Source organism: Cherax quadricarinatus, chromosome 78, assembly GCF_038502225.1.
Source record: "Cherax quadricarinatus isolate ZL_2023a chromosome 78, ASM3850222v1, whole genome shotgun sequence".
NCBI classification, from domain to species: domain Eukaryota; kingdom Metazoa; phylum Arthropoda; class Malacostraca; order Decapoda; family Parastacidae; genus Cherax; species Cherax quadricarinatus.
The window spans coordinates 6,278,758-6,304,617 of record NC_091369.1 but is presented as its reverse complement, the minus strand read 5'-3'; the positions used below and the strand labels follow the sequence as shown (position 1 = coordinate 6,304,617).

Genomic DNA, 25,860 nt, shown 5'->3' with positions numbered 1-25,860 from the left:
ACGTTTTTTGACTCCACATATACCTCAACACACCACTCACCATTTTTCCCTCATCAATTCTATGATCAACCTCATCCTTCATAAATCCATCTGCCGACATGTCAACTCCCAAGTATCTGAAAACATTCACTTCTTCCATACTCCTCCTCCCCAATTTGATATCCAATTTTTCTTTATCTAAATCATTTGATACCCTCATCACCTTACTCTTTTCTATGTTCACTTTCAACTTTCTACCTTTACACACATTCCCAAACTCATCCACTAACCTTTGCAATTTTTCTTTAGAATCTCCCATAAGCACAGTATCATCAGCAAAAAGTAACTGTGTCAATTCCCATTTTGAATTTGATTCCCCAAAATTTAATCCCACCCCTCTCCCAAACACCCTAGCATTTACTTCCTTTACAACCCCATCTATAAATATATTAAACAACCATGGTGACATTACACATCCCTGTCTAAGACCTACTTTTACCGGGAAGTAGTCTCCCTCTCTTCTACACACCCTAACCTGAGCCTCACTATCCTCATAAAAACTCTTTACAGCATTTAATAACTTACCACCTATTCCATATACTTGCAACATCTGCCACATTGCTCCTCTATCCACTCTATCATATGCCTTTTCTAAATCCATAAATGCAATAAAAACTTCCCTACCTTTATCTAAATACTGTTCACATATATGCTTCAATGTAAACACTTGATTTACACATCCCCTACCCACTCTGAAACCTCGTTGCTCATCCGCAATCCTACATTCTGTCTTACCTCTAATTCTTTCAATTATAACCCTACCGTACACTTTTCCTGGTATACTCAGTAAACTTATTCCTCTATAATTTTTACAGTCTCTTTTGTCCCCTTTCCCTTAGGTACCTTCCCCTCTTTCATACATTTATTAAACAAAAGTACCAACCACTCCAACACTATATCCCCCCTGCTTTTAACATTTCTGTCATGATCCCATCAGTTCCAGCTGCTTTACCCCCTTTCATTCTACGTAATGCCTCACGTACCTCCCCCACACTTACATTCTGCTCGTCTTCACTCCTAAAAGATGGTATACCTCCCTGAGCAGTGCATGAAATTACTGCCTCTCTTTCTTCCTTAACATTTAAAAGTTCCTCAAAATATTCTCGCCATCTACCTAATACCTCCATCTCCCCATCTACTAACTCCCCTACTCTGTTTTTAACTAACAAATCCATACTTTCCCTAGGCTTTCTTAACTTGTTTAACTCACTCCAAAATTTTTTCTTATTTTCATTAAAATTTCTTGACAGTGCCTCTCCCACTCTATCATCTGCTCTCCTTTTCCACTCTCTTTACCTTTCTTTTACTCTCCATATACTCTGCTCTTCTTATAACACTTCTGCTTTGTAAAAACCTCTCATAAGCTACCTTTTTCTCTTTTATCACACCCTTTACTTCATCATTCCACCAATCACTCCTCTTTCCTCCTGCCCCCACCCTCCTATAACCACAAACTTCTGTCCCACATTCTAATACTGCATTTTTAAAACTATTCCAACCCTCTTCAACCCCCCCCACTACTCATCTTTGCACTAGCCCACCTTTCTGCCAATAGTCGCTTATATCTCACCCGAACTTCCTCCTTCCTTAGTTTATACACTTTCACCTCCCTCTTACTTGTTGTTGCCACCTTCCTCTTTTCCCATTTACCTCTTACTCTAACTGTAGCTACAACTAAATAATGATCCGATATATCAGTTGCCCCTCTATAAACATGTACATCCTGGAGCCTACCCATCAACCTTTTATCCACCAATACTGAAAAATATGTGCAGGAATTCAAGGAGTACATAGACAGTGAAGAATTGAAACCTGAACAAGTGTTTAATTGTGACACTGACAACGTTGTGAAACACTTTGAGAATGTCATAAAGGAACGGGAGGTACAGGCCTCTATGGACAGATATGTTGTGCGACAGAGGTCCAGTGACTCTCAAGCTGGTCCTAGTGGCATTAAAAGAAGAAGGGAAGTAACCCCAAAAAAGGACTTGCCACCTCAAGTCCTAATGGAAGGGGATTCCCCTTCTAAACACTAACACCATCAACACTCTCCCCTCCTCCCATCCCATCAATCATCACCAGATCTTCAATAAAGGTAAGTGTCATGTAATTGTACATGTCTTCTTCAGTTTGTGTGTATTAAAATTAATATTTCATGTGGTAAAAATTTTTTTTTTTTTCAATACTTTTGGGTGTCTTGCACGTATTAATTTGATTTCCATTATTTCTTATGGGGAAAATTAACTCGACTAATGAAAATTTCGATTAACGATGAGCTCTCAGGAACAGATTAATATCGCTGGTCGAGGGTCCACTGTAGAAGAAAACCCAGAGGGGTGTGTGTGTATATATATGCTTGTACATGTATGTGTAGTGTGACCTAAGTGCAAGTAGAAGTAGCAAGACATACGTGAAATCTTGCATGTTTATGAGACAGACAAAAGACACCAGCAGTCCTACCATCATGTAAAACAATTACAGGCTTTCGTTGTACACTCACTTGGCAGGATGGTAGTACCTCCCTGGGTAGCTGCTGCTTACCAACCTACTACCTAGATAGTACGTATGTATTATAATAATAAAATAATAATAGTAATAATAATTATTATCATTATTAATTTAGGGAAGTGGAGCACAGATCCAACTCCCTTGATCAAGAGCCCCTCACCAAGGAACCTCCCTTGAGGGGAAAGTTCACCTTCTGAAACATCATTCGTATCCAGAAGCAAAATCACTGTTCGTATCCTGAAAAATTCGCTTGGTGGGGCATTCGTAAGCCAAGGTTCCACTGTACATGAAAAATACTGGGGCTGGGATGGAGGATATTGTTAGCCTGCTTGACAACATCATGAATGGTAATGGGGTCAATCCTATTATCTGCCTCAGTGCTGGAGGCAATGATGTAGGCAAGCATATAAGTGAGGATTTAGTTAGAAGGTACAGGACATTATTGTATTAGTATACATATATAATAACAAGTGCTAAACACATTTCAGATCATAATTCAAGGCAAGGCTTCTGCCTCCCAGTTAGTTACAAGGTTCAACAGAGAATTGCAAAGTAAAATGCATAAGATTTTTTTTTTTTTACACACCAGTAGTCTCTCACCATGGCAGGGTGATGTGAATAAGAAGAAATGCAAGTTTTTCTTCTTTTTACATTGTCATTTATACAGGAGGAGGGGTTTTCTAAATGCTCATGCATACTAAAGAAATGGTAAGAAACATATGTCAGAGTAGTGTACCCTTGTTGCCTGAGGGTTGGTCTGTGGTCAGCCTGCAGTGCCTCCCAGATGTCCACTTGATCCTGTTCTGTGCCAGCTTCTACTAAAGACTGCTGGATAGCATACTGCAGCAGAGCATCATCTTCATCAAGGCTCAGTTGCACATGCTGCTCATCAGAATGACCTAAAAGTAAAATAAAAATATAATGTTCCAGAATAAAACCTGATGATTGTAACTGATCTGTCACCGAAACATTTACTGAACATTACTAATGTCTTGAGAAGTTGCAAGTCTTTCCCACCTGCTAATGATTACCTGAAATACAGTACTACAAACTCTTTTGAAAACTTTTTAATATAAGGTCATTTCCCCACTAAGACATGACCCAAAGATGGGAAATACATTCACCATCATTCATTCCCTAAATTTTTCCAGAAGCACATGGATACCACAATTTTAAAGATGCAAGGATCCACATTCCTTACCCATCCTTCAGACTGCAAGTGTTGCTCTTTGCATCTCCAGAACTAAAATTCAGTTGGCCAGTTTCACTGAATCTCTTCATAAATGTTATCTTGTTCACACTCAAACAGCATGTCAAATCCCAATACTATTTGTCTTCATTTTAAAGCCTGCCTTCTACTATTTCCCTATTCATACACTGTATATCTTATGGGTGTTCCAAAGTTGGCCAGAGTCACATAGGAATTTATCATTATTTAATTTATATGATTTTCAGGAGAATTTTTTTTTTGTCAGTGATGACCACTAGGCCCCTCTGTTTGATACCTTCATGATTTTATTGTGATTTATATTCTTTGTGGTCTATTTTCATATTCTCCTGTTCCTGTTACATAGTACTTCTTCTTCTTCTTTCAATGCACTGGTTGTAACCCCCTGATGTATTATGTACATTATTAAATATTCCCACATATCTTATTGCATAAACCAAAATATACAAAAACATTACTTACCAATCTTTGTATAGTGTGCTGGAGGCTCAAATACAGCTTCGTCTATAGCACACGTAAGTCTGTCCTCCTCACATACAGTGGATACATTGTTAATGTTTTCATCAACCCCAAATATATTTCCAAATGTGATTCTTGCTGTTAATACATGGAAGAGAGGGATTTCTGGAAAGTACAATGTAATGTTACAAAAAACTAGAAAGAAAATACCAGTAATTATGTTAAAACAGAATTGGGGGAGGGTGTGTAAAAGAAGAAAGTTAAAAGTAAACAGAGAAAAGAGCAAGGTGATGAGAGTAACAAAAAAGGTTAGGTAATGAAATAGTGGATAATCTACTGGAGGGAAGAAATATGGAAAGTGAAAGTGTCAGCATACAGGTCTATAAAGTGAAGCACAGAACATAAGTATTATTATTATTACATTCATGGCGAAGCATCAACCTGTTGGGGTCATATAGCACCTGGGAAAATAGGAAGCATTAAGGTTTGATCCAAGGAAGAGCTGGGCAGGTCAAATTCTTTGGATTAAGAGCCCCCTCACTGACATCATGGAACTTCTCTTAAGAACAAAGCATAGAAAATAAGAGAAGAAAAGGTTGGTGGCTTATTAAAGCATCTGCAAGAATAATTTTATCTATAGAAGAAAAAAAAATATTACCAGAAGACAGAGGTACCAAATATGACTGAAGCATGATCTTTACATGTTGTAGTGGATATAGTGAAGTCATGTTTGAGAGCAATGTGTGATGTTAATATTATGAAGAGAATAAAGAGCACAGAAATTACAAGACTGTGTTGGTTTAAAAAAGGTAAAATTCAAGTGGCAGAGAGGTTGCTGAGGTGAATTGGCCATTCAGACAGAATGCAGCAGAATAGGATGGAAAAGGTGTATAATTATATTCTGGGTACAGAGAAGGAGGTTTAGGGGTCATTCCAGGAAGGGTTGGAGGTAGAGGGTGAAGATGTGTTAACATTAGATTAGAGTGAGTGGACACAAGTGGTTTTTAGGGTTTGAGATGCTGTTGAAGGGATTCAAGGAAACCTATCAGCCAGACTTAGAGTCCTGGAGGTGGAGAGTACAGTGCTTGTAATTCAAAGAAGAGGTGGGAATCTTGCTGTCTGGAGGATTATCTGAACTGTTGTCTGTACTTGGCTGTCAAGAAAGTTATTGAATGAATAATAATAAATGTCATGTTTCGTTTTCTTCTGGGTCATCCTACCTTGGTGGGAGACTGGTGATAATAAAACAAAATTTTAGTAAATAAACTTGTAATTTTTAATTCTTAAGAAAAATATAAAAAATTACCATAAAAGTAAATACAGGAGGGCCCTGCATATTCAGTACCCTAAACAACAAAAAAGCACAATACCCTGACTGGAACAATACACAAATAACCCGAACATAGGAGAGAGGAGCTTACAACGACGTTTCGGTCCAACTTGGACCATTTACTAAGTCACACTAACAGAATGGAGAGGAGGAGGGAGTACGTACATATAGTCCAGCAGACAGGAATGGGACAAAGAGAGGTAGTAGAGGAAGATGATTAGTCGTGGCAGCGGCGGCAGCAGCAGCAGCAGTGGCAGCGGCGGCGGCGGCGGCGGCGGCGGCGGCGGCAGCAGCAGCAGTAGTCAGCCAAAGACTAAGAAAGAGGAGCACTGCAAGGGGGCCAGGGGCCTTGGGTATTTGGTCCATTATTATTATTATTTTTTTCCCCCTCTGTGTTCTTGTTCCTACCCTTTGTGGGCCCCTAGCTTCCTTGCAGTGCTCCTCCTTCTTAGTCTTTGACTGACTCCAATACTACTACTACCTCTACCACTACTTCTCATCTTCGTCTACTACCTCTCGTCCCGTCCGTCTGCTGGCCTATATATACTCCCTCCTCCTCTCCTTTCTGTTAGTGTGACTTTGTAAATGGTCCAAGTTAGATCATAAGCTTCTCTCTCCTATGTGCAGGTTATTTGTGTACTCAGTACCCTCTAAATAGTGTTCCAAATTTTCGTTGGTTTTCAACTGACCCATTGTTCATTATGTTGGGTTCCTTGAGCACTTCTCTGCCAAGTTTGTGCAACAACTGCATAAGGGAAGGGCAACCAATGCCATACTTTAAGGTTAAGTATTGTATGTACAATGCATTTATTTTATTTTTTTATTTATTTTTTTTTTTTTCAACATGTCAGCTGCTTCCCACCGAGGCAGGATGACCCAAAAATTAGGAAAGAACTTTCACATTCAACACTTTCACCATCACTCATACATAATCACTGTCTTTGCAGAGGCACTCAGATATGACAGTTTAGACGTCCCTCCAAACTGCCAATATCCTAACCCTTAAACTGTCCAAGCAGATCTACGTTCACATGTGTAGTGCTCCAAAAATTGATCTACATTTTTTTACATATTTTCCAATATAACAAAAAAAAAAAAAGTAGATCAAAGTTTTTTTACACGTTTTCAAATGTAAAAAAAAAAAATTACTTTTTTTACATACTTTCAAATGTTGAAAAAGCGTATATATACGTTTGGACCGTTTACAGGCTAAACCCCTCCTTTAAAGTGCAGGCATTGTACTTCCCATTTCCAGAACTCAAGTTCGGCTAACCGGTTTCCCTGAATCCCTTCACAAAATATTACCATGCTCATACTCCAACAGCTCGTCAGGTCCCAAAAACCACCCGTCTCCACTCACTCCTATCTAATACGTTCACACACGCCTGCTGGAAGTCGAAGCCCCTTGCCCATAAAACCTCCTTTACCCCCTCCAACCTTTATGGGGATGACCCCTACCCCACCTTCCTTCTTCAATGGCATAACTGCTCAAATTACCTGTCCTACACTTGTCTAGCAATTTTGCCTTCTGCTCCAGATTCATGATTTTCTTTGAGAGCTTAGGGGTTGGCTCATCAATAGCGGTTGCTGCTTGCTTAGGGGCCATACTTTCACTAACACACAAACACGATAGGACACACAAACACAGACAGATGCGAACAGTGGCTGGAGAATGACTGAGCGGCGGGTGGGCTGGATGCCAGTTGTGGGGGTCGGAGGGATGGAGGGTAGTAGGGACGCGTGGGTAGAGGGAAACTCAAATATGATTTGGCGGCTGGGAAATCCTGAATGTGTGAAGCTTGCAAAAGCTGAAAACGCAAATGTTGAGGGAGACCTGTATATGCTCTCCAAGTTATTCTACTTTGTTCCATTCTCTCTAAATGACCAAACCACCTCAACAGCCTCTCTTCAGCCCTCTGACTAATACTTTTAGTAACTCCACACCTCCTCCAAATTTCCACACTACAAATTCTCTGCATAATATTTACACTACAAATTGCCCTTAGACACAACATCTCCGCTCCCTCCAGCCGCCTCCTGGCTGCAGCATTTACATCCCGTGCTTCACACCCATATAAGAGTGTTGGTACCACTATACTCTCATACATTCCCTTCTTTGCCTCCATGGATAACGTTCTTTGTCTCCACAGATACCTAAACGCACCACTCACCTTTCTTCCTTCATCAATTCTATGGTTTACCTCATCCTTCATAAACCCATCCACTGACAAGCCATCTCCCAAATATCTGAAAACATTCACTTCTTTCATACTCTCTCTCTCCAATGTAATATCTCTTACTTATATTCACTTTCAACTTTCTATTATTTATTACACACTCTACCAAACTTGTCCACTAACCTTTGCAACTTTTCTTTATTTTCTTAATTTTTTTTTATCTGTTTTTAATGCCTACCTGTACTAAGCACGTAATATACAATAGTATAAACACTATATAATTTTAAGATGCATTCGATAATGAAAAAACGCTCTTTTCCACCCACTGGCAATTTTCACTTACTGCACGGGGCCAGGCACCCAAGAGCCATACAAATGGAGCCTTCCTGTACAGTATTATATAATATAGAGAAATTAAAGTAATTCAAATAAACATACCTACCAATTTTAACAGGAAATCCATTAGGGAGTTGCATCTGAATGAAGTGCTTCAGTTTGGCAAAGTGGGAAGAGCTAATGGCCATAAGATCAACAATTGGCATAACTTGATCTTGTAACTTCAGTGGGTACTCTTCTGCCAGCCAAAGGTGAGCCTGTCAGGAGTAGATTTATAGGATAAGATAGGATTTTGTTCAGATTTTTAACCCGGCAGGGTTAGCCACCCAGGATAATCCAAGAAAGGCAGTGCGTCATTGAGGGCTGTCTGTCTTACTTCCATTGGGGTCCTCAATCTTGTCCCCCAGGATGTGACCCACACCAGTCAACTAACACCCAGGTACCTACTTGTTGCTAGGTGAACAGGACAACAGGTGTAAGGAAACGCGTCAAAATGTTTCTACCTCGCCGGGAATCAAACCTGGGCCCTCCGTGTGTGAAGCGAGAGCTTTGCCAGCCAGGCCACGGCTGGCATATACTCTGCTGAAACTTCTTCCTACCAACTTCTAGCAGCAAATGAGAGGAGAGTTTTGTATAAACAATTCAAAGTGGAGCCGTCTAATTAAGAAATACTATACAAGAAGTATAACGTATGGTAACAGGTGTAAAGTCCTAGAGTACATCCCTGTTACATTTGACTAATTTCCAGTAAATCCAATATGCTTGATATATGAAGATTATCTTCTTCCTTTCAACACACCGGCCGTATCCCACCGAGGCGGGGTGGCCCAAAAGGAAAAACGAAAGTTTCTCCTTTTACATTTAGTAATATATACAGGAGAAGGGGTTACTAGCCCCTTGCTCCCGGCATTTTAGTCGCCTCCTACAACACGCATGGCTTACAGAGGAAGAATTCTGTTCCACTTCCCCATGGAGGAAAGAGGAAATAAACAAGAACAAGAACTAGTAAGAAAATAGAAGAAAACCCAGAGGGGTGTGTATATATATGCTTGTACATGCATGTGTAGTGTGACCTAAGTGTAAGTAGAAGTAGCAAGACGTACCTGAAATCTTGCATGTTTATGAGACAGAAAAAAGGACACCAGCAATCCTACCATCATGTAAAACAATTACAGGCTTTCGTTTTACTCACCTGGCAGGATGGTAGTACCTCCCTGGGTGGTTGCTGTCTACCAACCTACTACCTATAAAACTAATTTTTTTTTTCTATAAACCGGCCGCATCCCACCAAAGCAGGGTGGCCCAAAAAGAAAAACAAAAGTTTCTCTCTTTAAATTTAGTAATTTATACAGGAGAAGGAGTTACTAGCCCCTTGCTCCTGGCATTTTAGACGCCTCTTACAACATGCATGGCTTACGGAGGAAGAATTCTGTTCCACTTCCCCATGGAGATACGAGGAAATAAACAAGAACAAGAACTAGAAAGAAAATAGAAGAAAACCCAGAGGGGTGTGTATATATATGCTTGTACATGTATGTGTAGTGTGACTTAAGTGTAAGTAGAAGTAGCAAGACGTACCTGAAATTATGCATGTTCATGAGACAGAAAAAAGGACACCAGCAATCCTACCATCATGGAAAACAATTACAGGCTTTCGTTTTACACTCACCTGGCAGGATGGTAGTACCTCCCTGGCTGGTTGCTGTCTGCCAACCTACTACCTATAAAACTGTAAATACCTGTATATAAATGTGAATTTCTTTTTATATTATCTTCTCATTTTTAACGTCTAGTGTTAGTAACATGTATAACATCTACAGTATTTTGTATCATATATATATATATATATATATATATATATATATATATATATATATATATATATATAAATATATATATATATATATATATATATATATATATTAATATTTTTATTATCACACTGGCCGATTCCCACCAAGGCAGGGTGGCCCGAAAAAGAAAAACTTTCACCATCATTCACTCCATCACTGTCTTGCCAGAAGGGTGCTTTACACTACAGTTTTTAAACTGCAACATTAACACCCCTCCTTCAGGTAGTAGGTTGGTAGACAGCAACCACCCAGGGAAGTACTACCGTCCTGCCAGATGACTGTGAAACAAAAACCTGTAACTGTTTTGCATGATGGTAGGATTGCTGGTTTCTTTTTCTGTCTCATAAACACGCTAGATAACAGGGATATCTTGCTACTCCTACTTACACTTTGGTCACACTTCACAGACACGCACATGCATATATATATATACATACATCTAGGTTTTTCTCCTTTTTCTAAATAGCTCTTGTTCTTTTTTATTTCTTCTATTGTCCATGGGGAAGTGGAAAAGAATCTTTCCTCCGTAAGCCATGCGTGTCGTATGAGGCGACTAAAATGCCGGGAGCAATGGGCTAGTAACCCCTTCTCCTGTATACATTTACTAAAAAAGAGAAGAAGAATATATATATATATATATATATATATATATATATATATATATATATATATATATATATATATATAAAAGGCAATACTGATGTAGGTACTGACAGACAGACAATTCATCTTGTAAACAGATGATGTAAACTTTTTTTTTTTTTCAACACAATGGTCATCTCCCATTGAGGTAGGGTGACTCAAAATAGAAACACTTTCATCATCATCATTCACAATATCACTGTCTTTGCAGAGGCACCCAGATATGACAATTTTGGTGTCACTCCAAACAGCCAGTATCCCAAAACCCTCCTTTAAAGTGCCGGCATTGCACATCCCACGTTCAGGACTCAAGTCTGGCTAACCAGTTTCCCCGAATCTCTTCACAAAATATTACCCTGCTCACATTCCAACAGCTCGTCAGGTCCCAAAAAGCATTTGTCTCCATTCACTCCTATCTAACATGCTCACACATGCCTTCTGTATGTCCAGGCCCCTTGCACACAAAACCTCTTTTACCCCCTCCATCCTTTTCTAGGACAGCCCCTACCCCTCCTTTTGAAATTTATACAGATTTATATGTAAACTTACGATATCAATAAATATAGTGCAGTACTGTAAATGTATTTTCTCTTCCTTATGATTTTCTTAACATTTCTCTAGCTTACTTTACCGTAAGAACACAGTATATAATAAATATACAAAACACATGTATATGATAATTAACTCTTTATGTTATTGGTAAGGCTTCCAGTCAACAGTAGGCTATTAGTAGTTAAGTTTTTGGGAGTCAAAAGTTATACACGGAATTTCAACTGCATGGGTAGGTACCCCTAACCCATGTTGTTCAAGGGCCAACTGTATATATATTACACAAGAGGGACAAGTGCAATAAATGAATTATGTTTAAGTGAATTAAAATACATTATTACTTGCAAGATAAAAGCCACATCTCCAACTTAAGATGTGATCCATGTTTCAGTAATATATGCTGCTTTAATATCCTCAGCAAAAATAGGAGACATGTAATCTTGCTGCAAATATCATTACCCTATTTAATTACAGAATCTGTAGATTAAATAGTTATACATACAACAAATATATGAATAAAGAATTTACAAGTTTTAAATTAAATAAAAATTAAAGTAACCCAAGAATAGGAAGTTTCATTACTAAATTTTAATTCATTAAAGCAAATATATGTATTTCACCTATATGATCTGCATTTCACAGTCATCAAAGTAAATTGAGCCTAATGTAAAGCATACACAACTCACTTTAAAACTCTGTACTTTCTTGGTGACTTCTTTTGGTCGACCAATGTCGCGACATTGCAAATCTACCTCCGGATCAAAATATTCATCGGCAGTGATATTACTTGGATTGTTCAGACTATACGTCTCACTCTGGAAAAATGAAACAAATCTACTGTAGGCACAATAAAACTAACTTACAGAATAGAAGGCACTTATACAAAACTTTGCACACTACATATTTTATGTCCAGAAACAAGACACAATACTGGTTACATTTAAGAACTGTAGAGATACTACTTACTTCTTCAGAGGATGAAGGAGAGTTTTGTTTTTCTTCTACTTCTGCAATATTAAGGAATGACTGAATTGGACTCCTAGGTGATGATTTCTCTTTGTCAGCATCAGTCAAGTGCTCTGTGCGAGTCTTTGTTACAAGCTCAACATTGATAGCAGAAAATACCTGTTGGAATACTTACTACAATCAACGAGTCAAATAAAAAATAGACCTGTTATAAAAATGATTTATAAAACATTCAATATTAACCATAGTTATGTATTTGTTACTAGGGCCACTGCAGCACAAGGCTGGTCTAAGACCAGGACTTGTAAATTAAAAAAAAAAAGTTACAGGAATAAGAAATATGGTACCAAGAAATACAGTAGAGAATGTTATTTTGTTTAAACTTAATTAATAATTATTAGCTTTAACACGCTGGCCATCTCCCACCAGTATATATGTATTACATTTAGTAATATATGTATACAGGAGATGGGTTACTAGCCTCTTGCTCCCGGCATTAAAGTTGCCTCTTACAACATGTATAGCTGATGGAGGAAGGATTCTTCTCCACCTCAAAAATATTCAAAATTATTAGATATGTCTGGTCGAAAGGCAGTGCCTGTACTCTGAAGGAGGGGATGAGGCAGTTGGAGGGCAATCTGACTTATGATGTCAATGCACCTCTGGCAAAATAGTGATTGAATGAATGGTAATGAATGTATTTGTTCCTTGGGTTACCATACCTTGGCAGGAGACATCTGGCCAAGTTGAAAAAGAAAAAAGTTAGCCCACCCTGACCTGTTGCTGGTTTGTGTAACAGATGAACCTATCAAAAGTGTCATTTTTCAATTACTAAATACAAAGCAGTTAGACTACAGCACCACAAGTATAACAAGGCAGTAATAGAAAGGATAGTGAACAGTGGGGGGAAGAGGGGTCAAGTATGCCTGTTCAGAGTACACTGTAAGCATTAAAATTAAAAATTTATTTATACACTGTCGTCACGTGGGGAGTTCGAAATGTGGACTGGGTAATAACACTCACGAAGGCTGTAAGTACGTATATTCGGCGGACTATATGGGAAGTGCCAAGCCTGACCTGCGTCTCTCCTGTCTATCCTTCAACTGACTCACTGTGGTGCCTAGGGGGTGAGCAGCATTCAAATCATGCTAGGTCAGCTGTAACAGTGAATAACAGTCAGTGATTCACGCAAGAGCAGAGGATCAGTAACGGTTGGTGTATGAGTCATTACTACTGACACTAGTAACTGGTTACTGGTAACTGGTACTACTGAGAGCTCGTTCTAACGGCGGAAATACCCTTAAATCCATGCCCACAACGCTGCCACCAAACTGTCACGTGGGGGGTTCGAAACGTGGATTGGGTAATAACACTCACGTAGGCTGTAAGTACGTATATTCGACGGACTATACGGGAAGCGCCAAGCCTGACCTGCGTCTCTCCTGTCTATCCTTCAACTGACTCACTGTGGTGCCTAGGGGGTGAGCAGCATTCAAATCATGCTAGGTCAGCTGTAACAGTGAATAACAGTCAGTGACTCACGCAGGAGCAGAGAATCAGTAATGGTTGGTATATGAGTCATTACAAATGACACTAGTAACTGGTTCTACTGAGACTGTTGCCAAGCAGGGTACAATACTGAAATTTTGGTACATTGCAATTTTTGGTATCAGAACTTTCATTTGTTGAACCTTTCATAACCAGATCACCCATAATCATGCAAAGCTAAAGTATCCTCTTATACACTACAACTTTATTTTTCTGTAGTATACACAATGTAGTTTACAAGTAGTAAAATAAATATTATTAAGCACAAAAAAAAGGCACTAGAATGCGGTGCATTGACTAACAGTTATCTACAGTGGTAGCAGAGCCAGGACTTCAACCTCTGGGGAGGAGCTTAAAGCTGGGGAGAATATTGGAAAGAGCTTAAAAATTTTAAGATGCTGAAAAAAATTAAGAAATCACCTTTAAAAACCTATGATCTTCAGTAAAAATTAAGAAATCACCTTTAAAAACCTATGATCTTCAGTAAAAATTAAGAAATCACCTTTAAAAACCTATGATCTTCAGTATGAGAAATTTCTTAAAACTATCATGCTTTTGTGGTTACTGGTCAATATAACACAGCAAAAGTTAACCACTGAAACAAGTGTGTGTGGGTGGCTTTAGTGTCATTAACCCCCAATAATCCCATGGTACTTCAAGTTTCATCAAACTCATTCATCTCTTCATTAGGTTACCTGTTAACTAAACTTTCATCCACATCTAATTAATTAAAATAACTATTTTTACAAGTGGTTCAACATGCAAATATATAACCATAATATTATAAAGCAGAATAAAATGACTTACCTTACATTCATGACCATTAACATTTTCACTTCGATCACTCCTCCAGCCCCATATGCCAGCTTTATCTCTTAAAAAGAAAAATGTAATGATGATTATGTAGTGTAGGCATGTCTCTGGCAAGACAGTGATGGAGTGAATGATGATGAAAGTGTTTCTTTTTCGGGTCACCCTGCCTCGGTGGGAAACAGCCAATGTATTAGTAAAAAAATTATGATAAAAGCTATTGAACACATTGGCTGTTTCCTACAAAGGTAGGAAGATCTAAAGATAGAGCCATTTACCATCATTCATTTCCTGTCTTCCCAGAAATATACTATGACTGTAATATACTCTTTTGCATATTTCATAACAAATACAGTATCAAACTACTAAATTGTTGACTTTTTTGATTACTAAAATATCAACACAAAACCAACCTTTCAAAGCTGATTTTTTCAGTGTCAATATATGTGATGGCTATAGGAGTAGTTAGTCTGTGTGACACCATGCCAGGGTGAGGTCTCATATAAGTATATGCTTGTTCTGGTGGTAGAGTTCGCATGTTCTCCATGTATACCTGCAAACACCAAATAAGACATTTGAAACTAAAAAACTGCTATCAACCTGACAGACAGAGAGAAATATTTTTTTTTTCAACACGTTGGTCATCTCCCACCAAGGCAGGGTTACCCAAAAAGAAAGAAAATACTGTCATCATCATTCAACACAAACCCTTCCTTTAAAGTGCAGGCATTGTACTTCCCATTTCTAGGACTCAAGTCCAGCTAACTGGTTTCCCTGAATCCCTTCACAAAACATTACCCTCCTCACACTCCAACAGCTCGTTAGGTCCCAAAAGCCATTCGTCTCCATTCACTCCTATGTAACACGCTCACACACGCTTGCTGGAAGTCCAAGCCCCTTGCCCACAAAACCTCCTTTACCCCCTCCCTCCATCCTTTTCGAGGATGACGCCTACCCCGCCTTCCTTCCCCTACAGAATTATATGCTCTCCAAGTCATTCTACTTTGATCCATTCTCTAAATTATCAAATGACCTCAACATTCCCTCTTCAGCCCTCTGATTAATACTTTTAGTAACTCCATACCTCCTCCTAATTTCCACACTCTCAATTCTCTGCATAATATTCACACCACACATTACCCTTAGACAGGACATCTCCACTGCCTCCAGCGACCTCCTCGCTGCAGCATTTGCAACCCAAGCTTCACACCCTTGTAAGAGTGTTGGTACCACTATACTTTCGTACATTCCCTTCTTTGCCTCCATGGATAACATATTTTGTCTCAACAGATACTTCAATGCACCACCCACCTTTTTTTCTTCATCAATTCTATGGTTAACCTCATCCATAATAATACATATACAGTGGTACCTCGGGATACGAACAGCTCAAAATGCGAACAATTATTTAAGGGTATTTATGTAAGTGCCTTTGTAAGTGTATTTTTGGGGGTCTTAAACAGATTAATCTAATTTACATAATTCCTTATGGGAACAAATTCGTTCGGTATCAGCACTCGAACAGCCTTCTGGAACAAATTAAGTTTGTATCCCGAGGTACCACTGTATAGTAAAGGTTAGAGGGAGGAGGTAAAGGAAGTTTCGTGGGCAAGGGGCTTGAACTTCCAGCAAGCATGTATGAGCGTATTAGGAGTGAATGGAGACGAATGGTTTTTGAGACCTGACGAGCTGTTGGAGTGTGAGCAGGGTAATATTTTGTGAAGGGATTCAGGGAAACCGGTTAGCCAGACTTGAGGCCTGGAAATTGGAAGTACAATGCTTGCACTTTAAAGGAGGGGTCTGGGATACTGGCGGTTTGGAGGGAGGTCTAAACTGTCATATTTGAGTGCCTCTGCAAAGACAGTGATTATGTATGAGTGATGGTGAAAGTGTTGAATGATGAAAGTTTTTTCTTTCTTTTGGGGTTTTTTTCTTTCTTTTTGAGTCACCCTGCCTCTGTGGGAAATGGCCAACATGTTAAAAAAAAATATGAATAAAATTTTATACATTTTTTAACACACTGGCCATCTCCCACCGAGGTAGGGTGACCCAAAAGAAACACTTTCACCATCATTCACTCTATCATTATCTTGCCAGAGACATGCAGATACAACAGTTCAGATGTCCCTTCAAACAGCAAATATCCTACCCCTCCTTTACAGTGTAGGCACTGTACTTCCCACCTCCAGGACTGTTTGTTGTGTGAATAACTAAAGGGAATTTCTACAGGACATCCAAGGGTGATGAATGGTTTGAAAAACCGACAAGTTGAAGATTGAGACACTTAACCGCATATGGGAATCTTTATTCAGGAAACGTTTCGCCACACAGTGGCTTCATCAGTCCAATACAAAGAGGAAGGCGTAAGGAGAGGAGGAGAATGAGGTAATCAGTCCCTCAACCTGGAGTCGATGTGTTCAGTCCATCAATCTTGTAGAATGTACAGCATAGGGCCGTAGACGTGGCTTATATACTGTAGTGAGGTGACGTGAAGCAGGTGGAGGCGGGGTCATAGTGGTACCATCCACTAGTCGAAGTAGGTCTTCGTCCAAAGGTTGAACAAGTATTGAAGAATTCTTTGTAACAAGATCCCATGATGCTGCAGTGTCTGACAGTTGTGATGAATGGTTTGAAAAACCGACAAGTTGAAGATTGAGACACTTATGCAGCATATGGGAATCTTTATTCAGGAAACGTTTCGCCACACAGTGGCTTCATCAGTCCAATACAAAGAGGAAGGCGTAAGGAGAGGAGGAGAATGAGGTAATCAGTCCCTCAACCTGGAGTCGATGTGTTCAGTCCATCAATCTACGGCCCTATGCTGTACATTCTACAAGATTGATGGACTGAACACATCGACTCCAGGTTGAGGGACTGATTACCTCATTCTCCTCCTCTCCTTACGCCTTCCTCTTTGTATTGGACTGATGAAGCCACTGTGTGGCGAAACGTTTCCTGAATAAAGATTCCCATATGCTGCATAAGTGTCTCAATCTTCAACTTGTCGGTTTTTCAAACCATTCATCACAACTGTCAGACACTGCAGCATCATGGGATCTTGTTACAAAGAATTCTTCAATACTTGTTCAACCTTTGGACGAAGACCTACTTCGACTAGTGGATGGTACCACTATGACCCCGCCTCCACCTGCTTCACGTCACCTCACTACAGTATATAAGCCACGTCTACGGCCCTATGCTGTACATTCTACAAGATTGATGGACTGAACACATCGACTCCAGGTTGAGGGACTGATTACCTCATTCTCCTCCTCTCCTTACGCCTTCCTCTTTGTACTGGACTGATGAAGCCACTGTGTGGCGAAACGTTTCCTGAATAAAGATTCCCATATGCTGCATAAGTGTCTCAATCTTCAGGACATCCAAGACCACCAAAAACTACTTATTGGAAGGAGATGGCTTGCGCTTAAAAAACAAAAACAAAGGAGAGCCATCAACCTAAGTCCAGCCTGCCCACAACAGTCCTCTACATTATTTTTAATTGCAACAAGTGATTATATGCTGAGGGGGACATGCTTAACTAGTAGGAATCACAAAGCACCTGGAGAACAAGAGGTAATCAGGAATGATCCAAGGAGAGGAGGGCATTTTCAATGCTTCACATGAGGATACCAAACAGGAAAGATATTTAGGTAGCATTACCAGAACAATGTAAAATAGATATATAAAGTAAGAACTGCCAAAATAAGCAAGATAATATTCTGGTAAAAGTGCCTGGAAGTTTTCACCATTTCCCACCGAGGTACGGTGACCCGAAAAAGGAGAAACAGAAGTGTTTCTTCTTTCTGCATTTAGTAATTTATACAGGAGAAGGAGTTACTAGCTCCTTGCTCCCTGCATTTTAGCCACTTCTTACAACACACATGGCTTCCATAAAGTACTAAAAAAAAAAAATACTAAAAGAAGCCCCTAAAACAAGTGCTATGTAATTCTTCATGCTAATTTAGTTATCACAAAAATGTAGCAAGATCTCTACCACTTGCTTATATCTCCATTTAATTCGACTCACCTGTGAAGTTTCGTGATCAACCTCCATCATTGTAGCACCATCAGCTGGAAGAACAAAAGTCATGTTAAATATGTTACACTTATTAGCAGCTCAAGCTAAATCACTGTGGAAGTGAGATTCTCCAGCACATCATGCAGTTTGAGGAAACTGGATTTTAGTTTTGCATTCTTCATTTATATTTTTTTTTTTTAACACACTGACCGTCTCCTAACAAGGCAGGGTGACCCCATAAAAAGAAATGATAGCTTTCCTTCCTTTTACATTCAATAATTTATACAGGAGACAGGGTTACTAGCCCCTAGCTCCCAGCATTTTAGTCACCTCTTACAATACACACGTGGCTTATGCAGAAAGGATTCTTTTCCACTTCCCCACAGAGTGAATTAAATTACAGTAGGGCCCCACTTTACGACACTTTGCTTTACAGCGATTCACTATTACAGACATTTCAAATTATGACCACAAATTTGTTTATATGGCTTCCTGACTTGCTATTACGGTGTCTGTGCAGCACTTTGTTTACATCCTCCATGAGCTCCATGTCTCTCAATTATGTCTGGAAACTTTCCAAAATTTCAGATATTTTAAAATTACTGCATTTTTTTTTTTTTTTAACATGTTGGCCATTTCCCAACGAGGCAGGGTGACCCAAAAAGAAAGAAAAAACTTTCATTATCAGTCAACACTTTCACCATCACTCAGACATAATCATTGTCTTTGCAGAGGCGCCCAGATACAACAGTTTAGATAGTCACTCCAAACTGCCAATATCCCAAATCCTTCCTTTAGAGAACAGGCATTGTACTTTTCACTTTCCAGGACTCAAGTCCAGCTAAGAATGTATGTCAGCAAATTTTGACTGGCCATCTGGGTTGGGTAGGTGGACTACTGCCAATTATATAGAAAATACAATGCAGCTCCATATGAACATGTAATGGTCAGTGAAGAATTATCCCATAGCAGTACCACTAAGAATGACAAAGACAAACCTGTCAATTATATAAATACAAAAGCCCACATAAAATATAAAAGTATCTAGTCACTGTATTTCATTAAATATACACAATAATACCTCTCTTACAACACAAAGAGAAATAGAAAATTTAGCAAAACATGATTTTGAAAGTAAACACCCTTTTTGTTTTAGTACAGCAAATAAACACATGACATTGTATTGCATTTTATGAAGCATGGCACCCATGTGGAGCATTAAACACCAGTAGTAGCGAAGGCCCAGTCATCTTCCTGACAATCACAGGCTTTTATTGTTTCAGCATAAACAGAAAGAATATTTAGTACAGTAATGTCAATGACAGTCACATGACATAAGACAGAATAAAAGGCACAATATCGTGACTGGAACAATACAAAAATAATCCACACATAGGATAAAGAAACTTATGGTGACATTTCAGTCCAACCTGGGCCATTAACTAGTAACACACTAACTAGTGTATGACTAGTTAATGGTCCAAGTCGGACCAAAAGTCGTAATAAGTTTCTTTATCTTACGTGCTGGTTATTTGTGTATGAGACAGACAATCTGCAAGCAGAAAATGTATGTTGTATGTAAGTCAATCCTATAATTCTGCTTACCTTGCCCCTTAAAAATATAACTGCGATTGCCCCGCTGCCAACTAGTCTGGTCAAAGCCAATAAGTGTAGTATCAATTCGAACGTTAGAGCCACTTTTGTATACCCTGTATGTGTCGCTTGGACACATGCGAGAAACCAGTGGCACTGAAGCAGAAAAAAATTAATTTTGAATTATTTTACATGTTGAGAGAAGTTAAATTATATAGTTTTCAATCATACAAAATCTATATAAAAAAATAGTGGAGAAGTAGCTAATTTCTCTGTTTTGCAGGGAAACTAACTCCCTTAATTCTCAGGCTGAAATATTAAAAATGTTCATATTTCCTGTAAAGATGCAGATATCAATAAGATTTCTCATCAACATTATTTTAGTTAAGTCAATATAGGAAATGCTTCAATGCTTCTATTTAAAAAGCTCTTGTCAAATATAATGCATTTTGAGAAAAAAATTATACAACATAAATGTAATTTTGTGAGAAAGTGTGCATTTTTTTTGTAAATAACTTAATGGAATAGGCTCAAGTGCCAAATATACCACCCTTCCAAACACTACTCCTGAAAAGAAAAATGTATACAGTGGACCCCCGCATAGCGAACGCCTTGCATAGCGAACATTCCGCATAGCGAACGCTTTGATCGCTAAAATTTTGCCCCGCATAGTAGACAAAAACCCGCTCAGCGAACTTCGTCCGAGACGCGTCCAATGTGCGGCCTCAGCCAGCCTCACATGTGCCGCCTGTCCCATTGTTTACCAGCTAGCCTCCGCGGTAACATTCAAGCATACACTCGGAATATTTCGTATTATTACAGTGTTTTCGGTTCTGTTTGTTGAAAATAAGTGACCATGGGCCCCAAGAAAGCTTCTAGTGCCAACCCTGTGGTAAAAAGGGTGAGAATTAGTATGGAAATTAAGAAAGATTTTGAAGGGTTTGGGGCTAACCCTGAGAAGCCTATGCCAGTTGTGGAATCCATTGTGCCCACTTCAAAAATTAAGGAAATGTGTGCACAGTGGGTTGAACTGCAAACCTTTATGGATGAAAATCACCCTGACACAGCTGTTGCAAGGCGTGCTGGTGACTATTTCAATGACAATGTTATGGCCCATTTTAGACAAATCGTAAAGGAACGGGAGGTACAGAGCTCTATGGACAGAAAGAAGTCCAGTGACTCTGAAGCTGGTCCTAGTGGCATTAAAAGAAGAAGGGAAGTAACCCCGGAAAAGGACTTGCCTCCTCAAGTGTTAATGGAAGGGGATTCCCCTTCTAAACACTAACACTCTCTCTCCCCTCCTCCCATCCCATCAATCATCACCAGATCTTCAATAAAAGTAAGTGTCATGTAATTGTGCATGCCTTTTTCAGTTTGTGTGTACTAAAATTAACATTTTTTTGTGGTAAAAAATTTTTTTTTTCATACTTTTGGGTGTCTTGCACGGATTAATTTTATTTCCATTATTTCTTATGGGGAAAATTAATTCGCATAGCGAACATTTCGCATAACGACCAGCCCTCTTGCACGGATTAAGTTCGCTATGCGGGGGTCCACTGTACTATATTACAACTTCTTTTTTTTTTCAACAAGTCGGTCGTCTCCCACCGAGGCAGTGTGACCCAAAAAGACACATAATCAAAACTTACAACTTAAAACTAATAGAGCATGCAAAATTATCTTGTGGTTGTTACAGAGGAGCTTACACCAATAGGTAAGGTGGTTTTCCCTTTATTTAACATTAGCTTTAAATAACAGGTGAAATTGTTAGTCAGATGACATTTAAAAGGTCGTGACAAAAATGGTCAAGACAGACAGTATATTTTGAGACCATAATATTAAAGATTAACCATTGTTTGCTTAAGAATAAAAGCCACAAATGAAGTACCTAAGAAAAAAACACAAACAAGCATTTTATAAAAAAAAGGGGAGTTACATAAAGTAATTTTGTTTTCATGGTATGTGCTTTAGATATTAAATGTTTTATCACAAAATTATGAATGGTCAATTGGGTTCTCCTAGGTAATTTACACACATGTTACTATGTATGATAATTTGTGTAACTATCTTTATGTATCTGTACCTAAATAACTTAGTAATTTTGTCTAGGCAAAACATCAATGAACCACAAGTAGATCTGTTGAAAGATAATAATGGCAAGAGAACCAAACTTAAACATTACAAAACAAATCAGTCTTATTTTACCACGCTGGTGTCTTTGCAACACCAAAAAACATCTCTATCTGTTTCATCGACACTTTGCTCCCAGAGGGAGCAAAGTGTCGATGAAGGGAAGTGTCGATGGGGAAGGTGCATGAAGGATCTTTCCCTGGATATTTTAAAACAGTATGTATTATCAAACTGGCTCTAAGGAGCACCTGAAGTGAGAAAGTAGAAGGAAAGAACATGAAAAAGAAAAAATATGGGGAAATACAGTAGTCAAAAATAGCAATGCAAAGTAACACACATAGCACAGACCAAGTTATACTGCAGTGAGTGTGTAACCAAAAGCAGGATCTGAATAAATGGTTTACAAAACTGTCACGTTGATAAATGAGACACTTTTGAAACATTTTACCACACAGTGGCTTCTTCAATCCAATGCAGAAAAAGATTAAAAATAAGAGTGGGAAAGTTTATTCTAAGGCAATCTGTGATATACTCTGGTACTCAAAACATTGTACAAATTGTGTTGAAAATATTATAAAATACTAAGTTGATGAGTAGAACACATGTGTAATGGTTGGGTATCTTAAATGTTGAACAATAAAGATACTCAACTGTTGCTCATACATCTTACTCATCAACTGTTCACTTTACATTCAGTCATCAGACAAAGTTACAAAACACAGTACACCTTCCATTCAGTCATCAGACATGGTTAACTTTACAATAACTCACCCCAACTTGTGAATTCCCACTTCATTTCAACATAAAAATCTGGTGCCTGCAAAGAAAAGGTTACTTCGATAAATATAAAATAAAACATTATTTTTTCTGAATTACGAATTCTAGAAATAGTATACAGTAGGGCCCCACTTATTCGGCAGGTTAGGTTCCAGTACTGCTGGAAAGCAGACTTAGCCAGAAAGAAGAACTCCATTTTTTCCATTTATAAATGCATATAAATGCCAGATAACAAGTTTAACATATATTAAGTTAGCAACAGAACTAGGCATTAAAAAGTAAAATACACACACAGTACACTCATTATTTACCTCAAAATATTTGTAGTCTTAATGTAGGGCAAAAGGTGAGTAGTATTTACTCTAAGAAGTCAGGTGTGGTAGCCCTCCTGGCCACCCCACCCACACATACTATATTACAATGCTTAAAGCTCCCTAGAGCGATAAAATGCACATACACTACACACAATACTTACCTTAAAATATTTGTAGTCTTAAAATGGTCTTAACGTAGGGTGAGAGATGAAAAGTATTTATTTGTAGAAAGTCGTGTGGGAGGTATGGCATCCTGCCTAGCCACTTATACCTACGTTCCCTAGAGCGATAAAATGCATATATATAGTACACTCATTAATTACCTTAAAATATTTGTAGTCTTAATGTACAGTGAGAGGTGAGTTTTATTTGTCTGAAGTAAAGTTGGGAAGTATGGGTAGCCAGGAAGGGCAGCCCTCCCAACCCCACCCACACATAATGTAAACAAACCAGATGAACGCATCTGGCCCTCGTCACAAGTCCTACAAGTTGCCTGGCTACCACAAGTCCTACAAGTTGCCTGGCTACCACAAGTCCTACAAGTTGCCTGGCTACCACAAGTCCTACAAGTTGCCTGGCTACCACAAGTCCTACAAGTTGCCTGGCTACCACAAGTCCTACAAGTTGCCTGGCTACCACAAGTCCTACAAGTCACCTGGCTACCACATCTCATATTTATGTTAATTTATTCTACTGTAGGGTGTATTTAGATGGATTAAGCAAAATGTCTATATTAACGTTTTATACGATATTTAATGCTCCTTAGAGTGATTATTGTGTTATTATTATTATCATTATTAATATGGTATCTTCAAGACTAATAAGACACTCTTAGTGATTTTAATGTGTACCTGCATGCCAGCACAGTGTGTAAGCTTACTTAGGTACAGGTACACATACGTATCAGTTATAATAATGTAGGTAAAATTAAGACACATGTGCAACATCTGGGTATCTTTATTGTAGATGTTTCGCCATCCAGTGGCTTTATCAATACAAATTCCAGGACATAACTTGAAGATAGTAGGGCTATACAGTGGACCCCCGCATAATGATCACCTCCGAATGTGACCAATTATGTAAGTGTATTTATGTAAGTGCGTTTGTACGTGTATGTTTGGGGGTCTGAAATGGACTAATCTATTTCACAATATTCCTTATGGGAACAAATTCGGTCAGTACTGGCACCTGAACATACTTCTGGAGTGAAAAAATATCGTTAACCGGGGGTCCACTGTATACAGAAGATGAGGTAATCAGTCCCTCAACCTTGGAGTAGGTGCGAAGAGCACCGTAGTCATGGAGATTCTGAAGCAGAAGCAAGGAGCCTGGCGCTTATATACTAACGTCAGGTGTAGCAGATGAACGCATAGTCACTGGTAGGAGGGATTCCCCAGTGGAAGTAGGTCCTTCCCAAAGAGATGGGTTAGTTGTAGTAGTAGTTGTCGTAGTCGTGAAGGTTATGTACATGATTACCTCATCTTCTGTATATAGTCCTACTGTCTTCAAGTTATGTCCTGGAATTTGTATTGATAAAGCCACTGGATGGCGAAACGTCTACAATAAAGATACCCAGATGTTGCACATGTGTCTTAATTTCATCTTGTCGGTATTATATACCATTCTTGCACAATAATGTAGGTACATAGTCTGCCTGGGCTACATACCTACACCTACCTACATAGCTACACGATATTTAATGTGGCCCAGAGCCACATTATTGCCATCGACATACCATGTTCACTGAGTTTAATCGTTTATAAAAACTACCTTTAGATGCCATCATAAACAAAGGGAGAAGTGAATAATTCAAGCCGAGAATTGTAAACAAAAGTGTTATGTATTAAGGGGAGTGATGTAATGTTTTCCCTCCGCCCGGCTACCACACCTCCATAGTATATAAACAAAATTTTCCTATGTTATGTAATGTGTTTCTTATTTAATTTTGAAGAAAATATCATAGCTGGATTAATGAAAATGTCTATATTGATGTAAAATTAGACATTTAATGTGCCTGAGAGTGATTATTATTACATCATAGAGAAATGTGCTCATGGAGAATGTAAACAAACCGGGTGGCCCGCGCCGTATTTGAGTGGCCAATTGCTGTATAGAAAGTTTTGGTCATAATTCGAGATCGCCGTATTAGCGGAACGCTGTAAGGCAAAACGCCGAAACGTGGGGCCCTACTGTACATCTCTTTAGTACACAAAGTTTAGCACATAAAATCCGTCATTCCTCTTTGCCCTTTGTCAGTTACCCTCAACTGGAGTGGCTTCATCCAGATAATTATTATTAGTAATACTCACAATAAAACTGCTCTCAACCCTATTAGCAGTATGAGTACTAATTACACCTTATTGTTCCCAAATATGATAATATGAAAGTGCCAGTAACCTGAATGAAAATGGTTAAGAAATGCAAATGTGTTTCTATAACAATGGGAGAACACACAGAGAAATTTATTTTTGGAAAGGGCTGTGGTTAATACGTTGGACTACGTGCGGCCAGCATTAACACCCTGGTTGATCAGGCCCTGATCCACCGGGAGGCCTAGTCAAGGCCTAGACTGCAGAGGCA

The 25,860-nt window shown here is 38.8% G+C and overlaps 1 protein-coding gene across 2 annotated transcripts in view; it reads right to left on the bottom strand.

The window, feature by feature from the left end:
* The window catches only part of LOC128701586 (ankyrin repeat domain-containing protein 13D), a 49,270-nt gene that overhangs the window by 11,411 nt on the left and 11,999 nt on the right, over window positions 1-25,860 (bottom strand). For both annotated transcript variants that reach the window (XM_053795364.2, XM_070101619.1), the window contains 10 exons: window positions 22,961-23,006; window positions 20,072-20,215; window positions 18,476-18,519; window positions 14,859-14,998; window positions 14,443-14,509; window positions 12,088-12,246; window positions 11,808-11,936; window positions 8,184-8,334; window positions 4,238-4,399; window positions 3,284-3,446 (listed from right to left, as the gene is read on the bottom strand). In XM_053795364.2, the coding sequence (XP_053651339.2) occupies window positions 3,284-3,446; window positions 4,238-4,399; window positions 8,184-8,334; window positions 11,808-11,936; window positions 12,088-12,246; window positions 14,443-14,509; window positions 14,859-14,998; window positions 18,476-18,519; window positions 20,072-20,215; window positions 22,961-23,006 (1,205 nt within the window). The remainder of the gene's footprint in view (window positions 1-3,283; window positions 3,447-4,237; window positions 4,400-8,183; window positions 8,335-11,807; window positions 11,937-12,087; window positions 12,247-14,442; window positions 14,510-14,858; window positions 14,999-18,475; window positions 18,520-20,071; window positions 20,216-22,960; window positions 23,007-25,860) is intronic.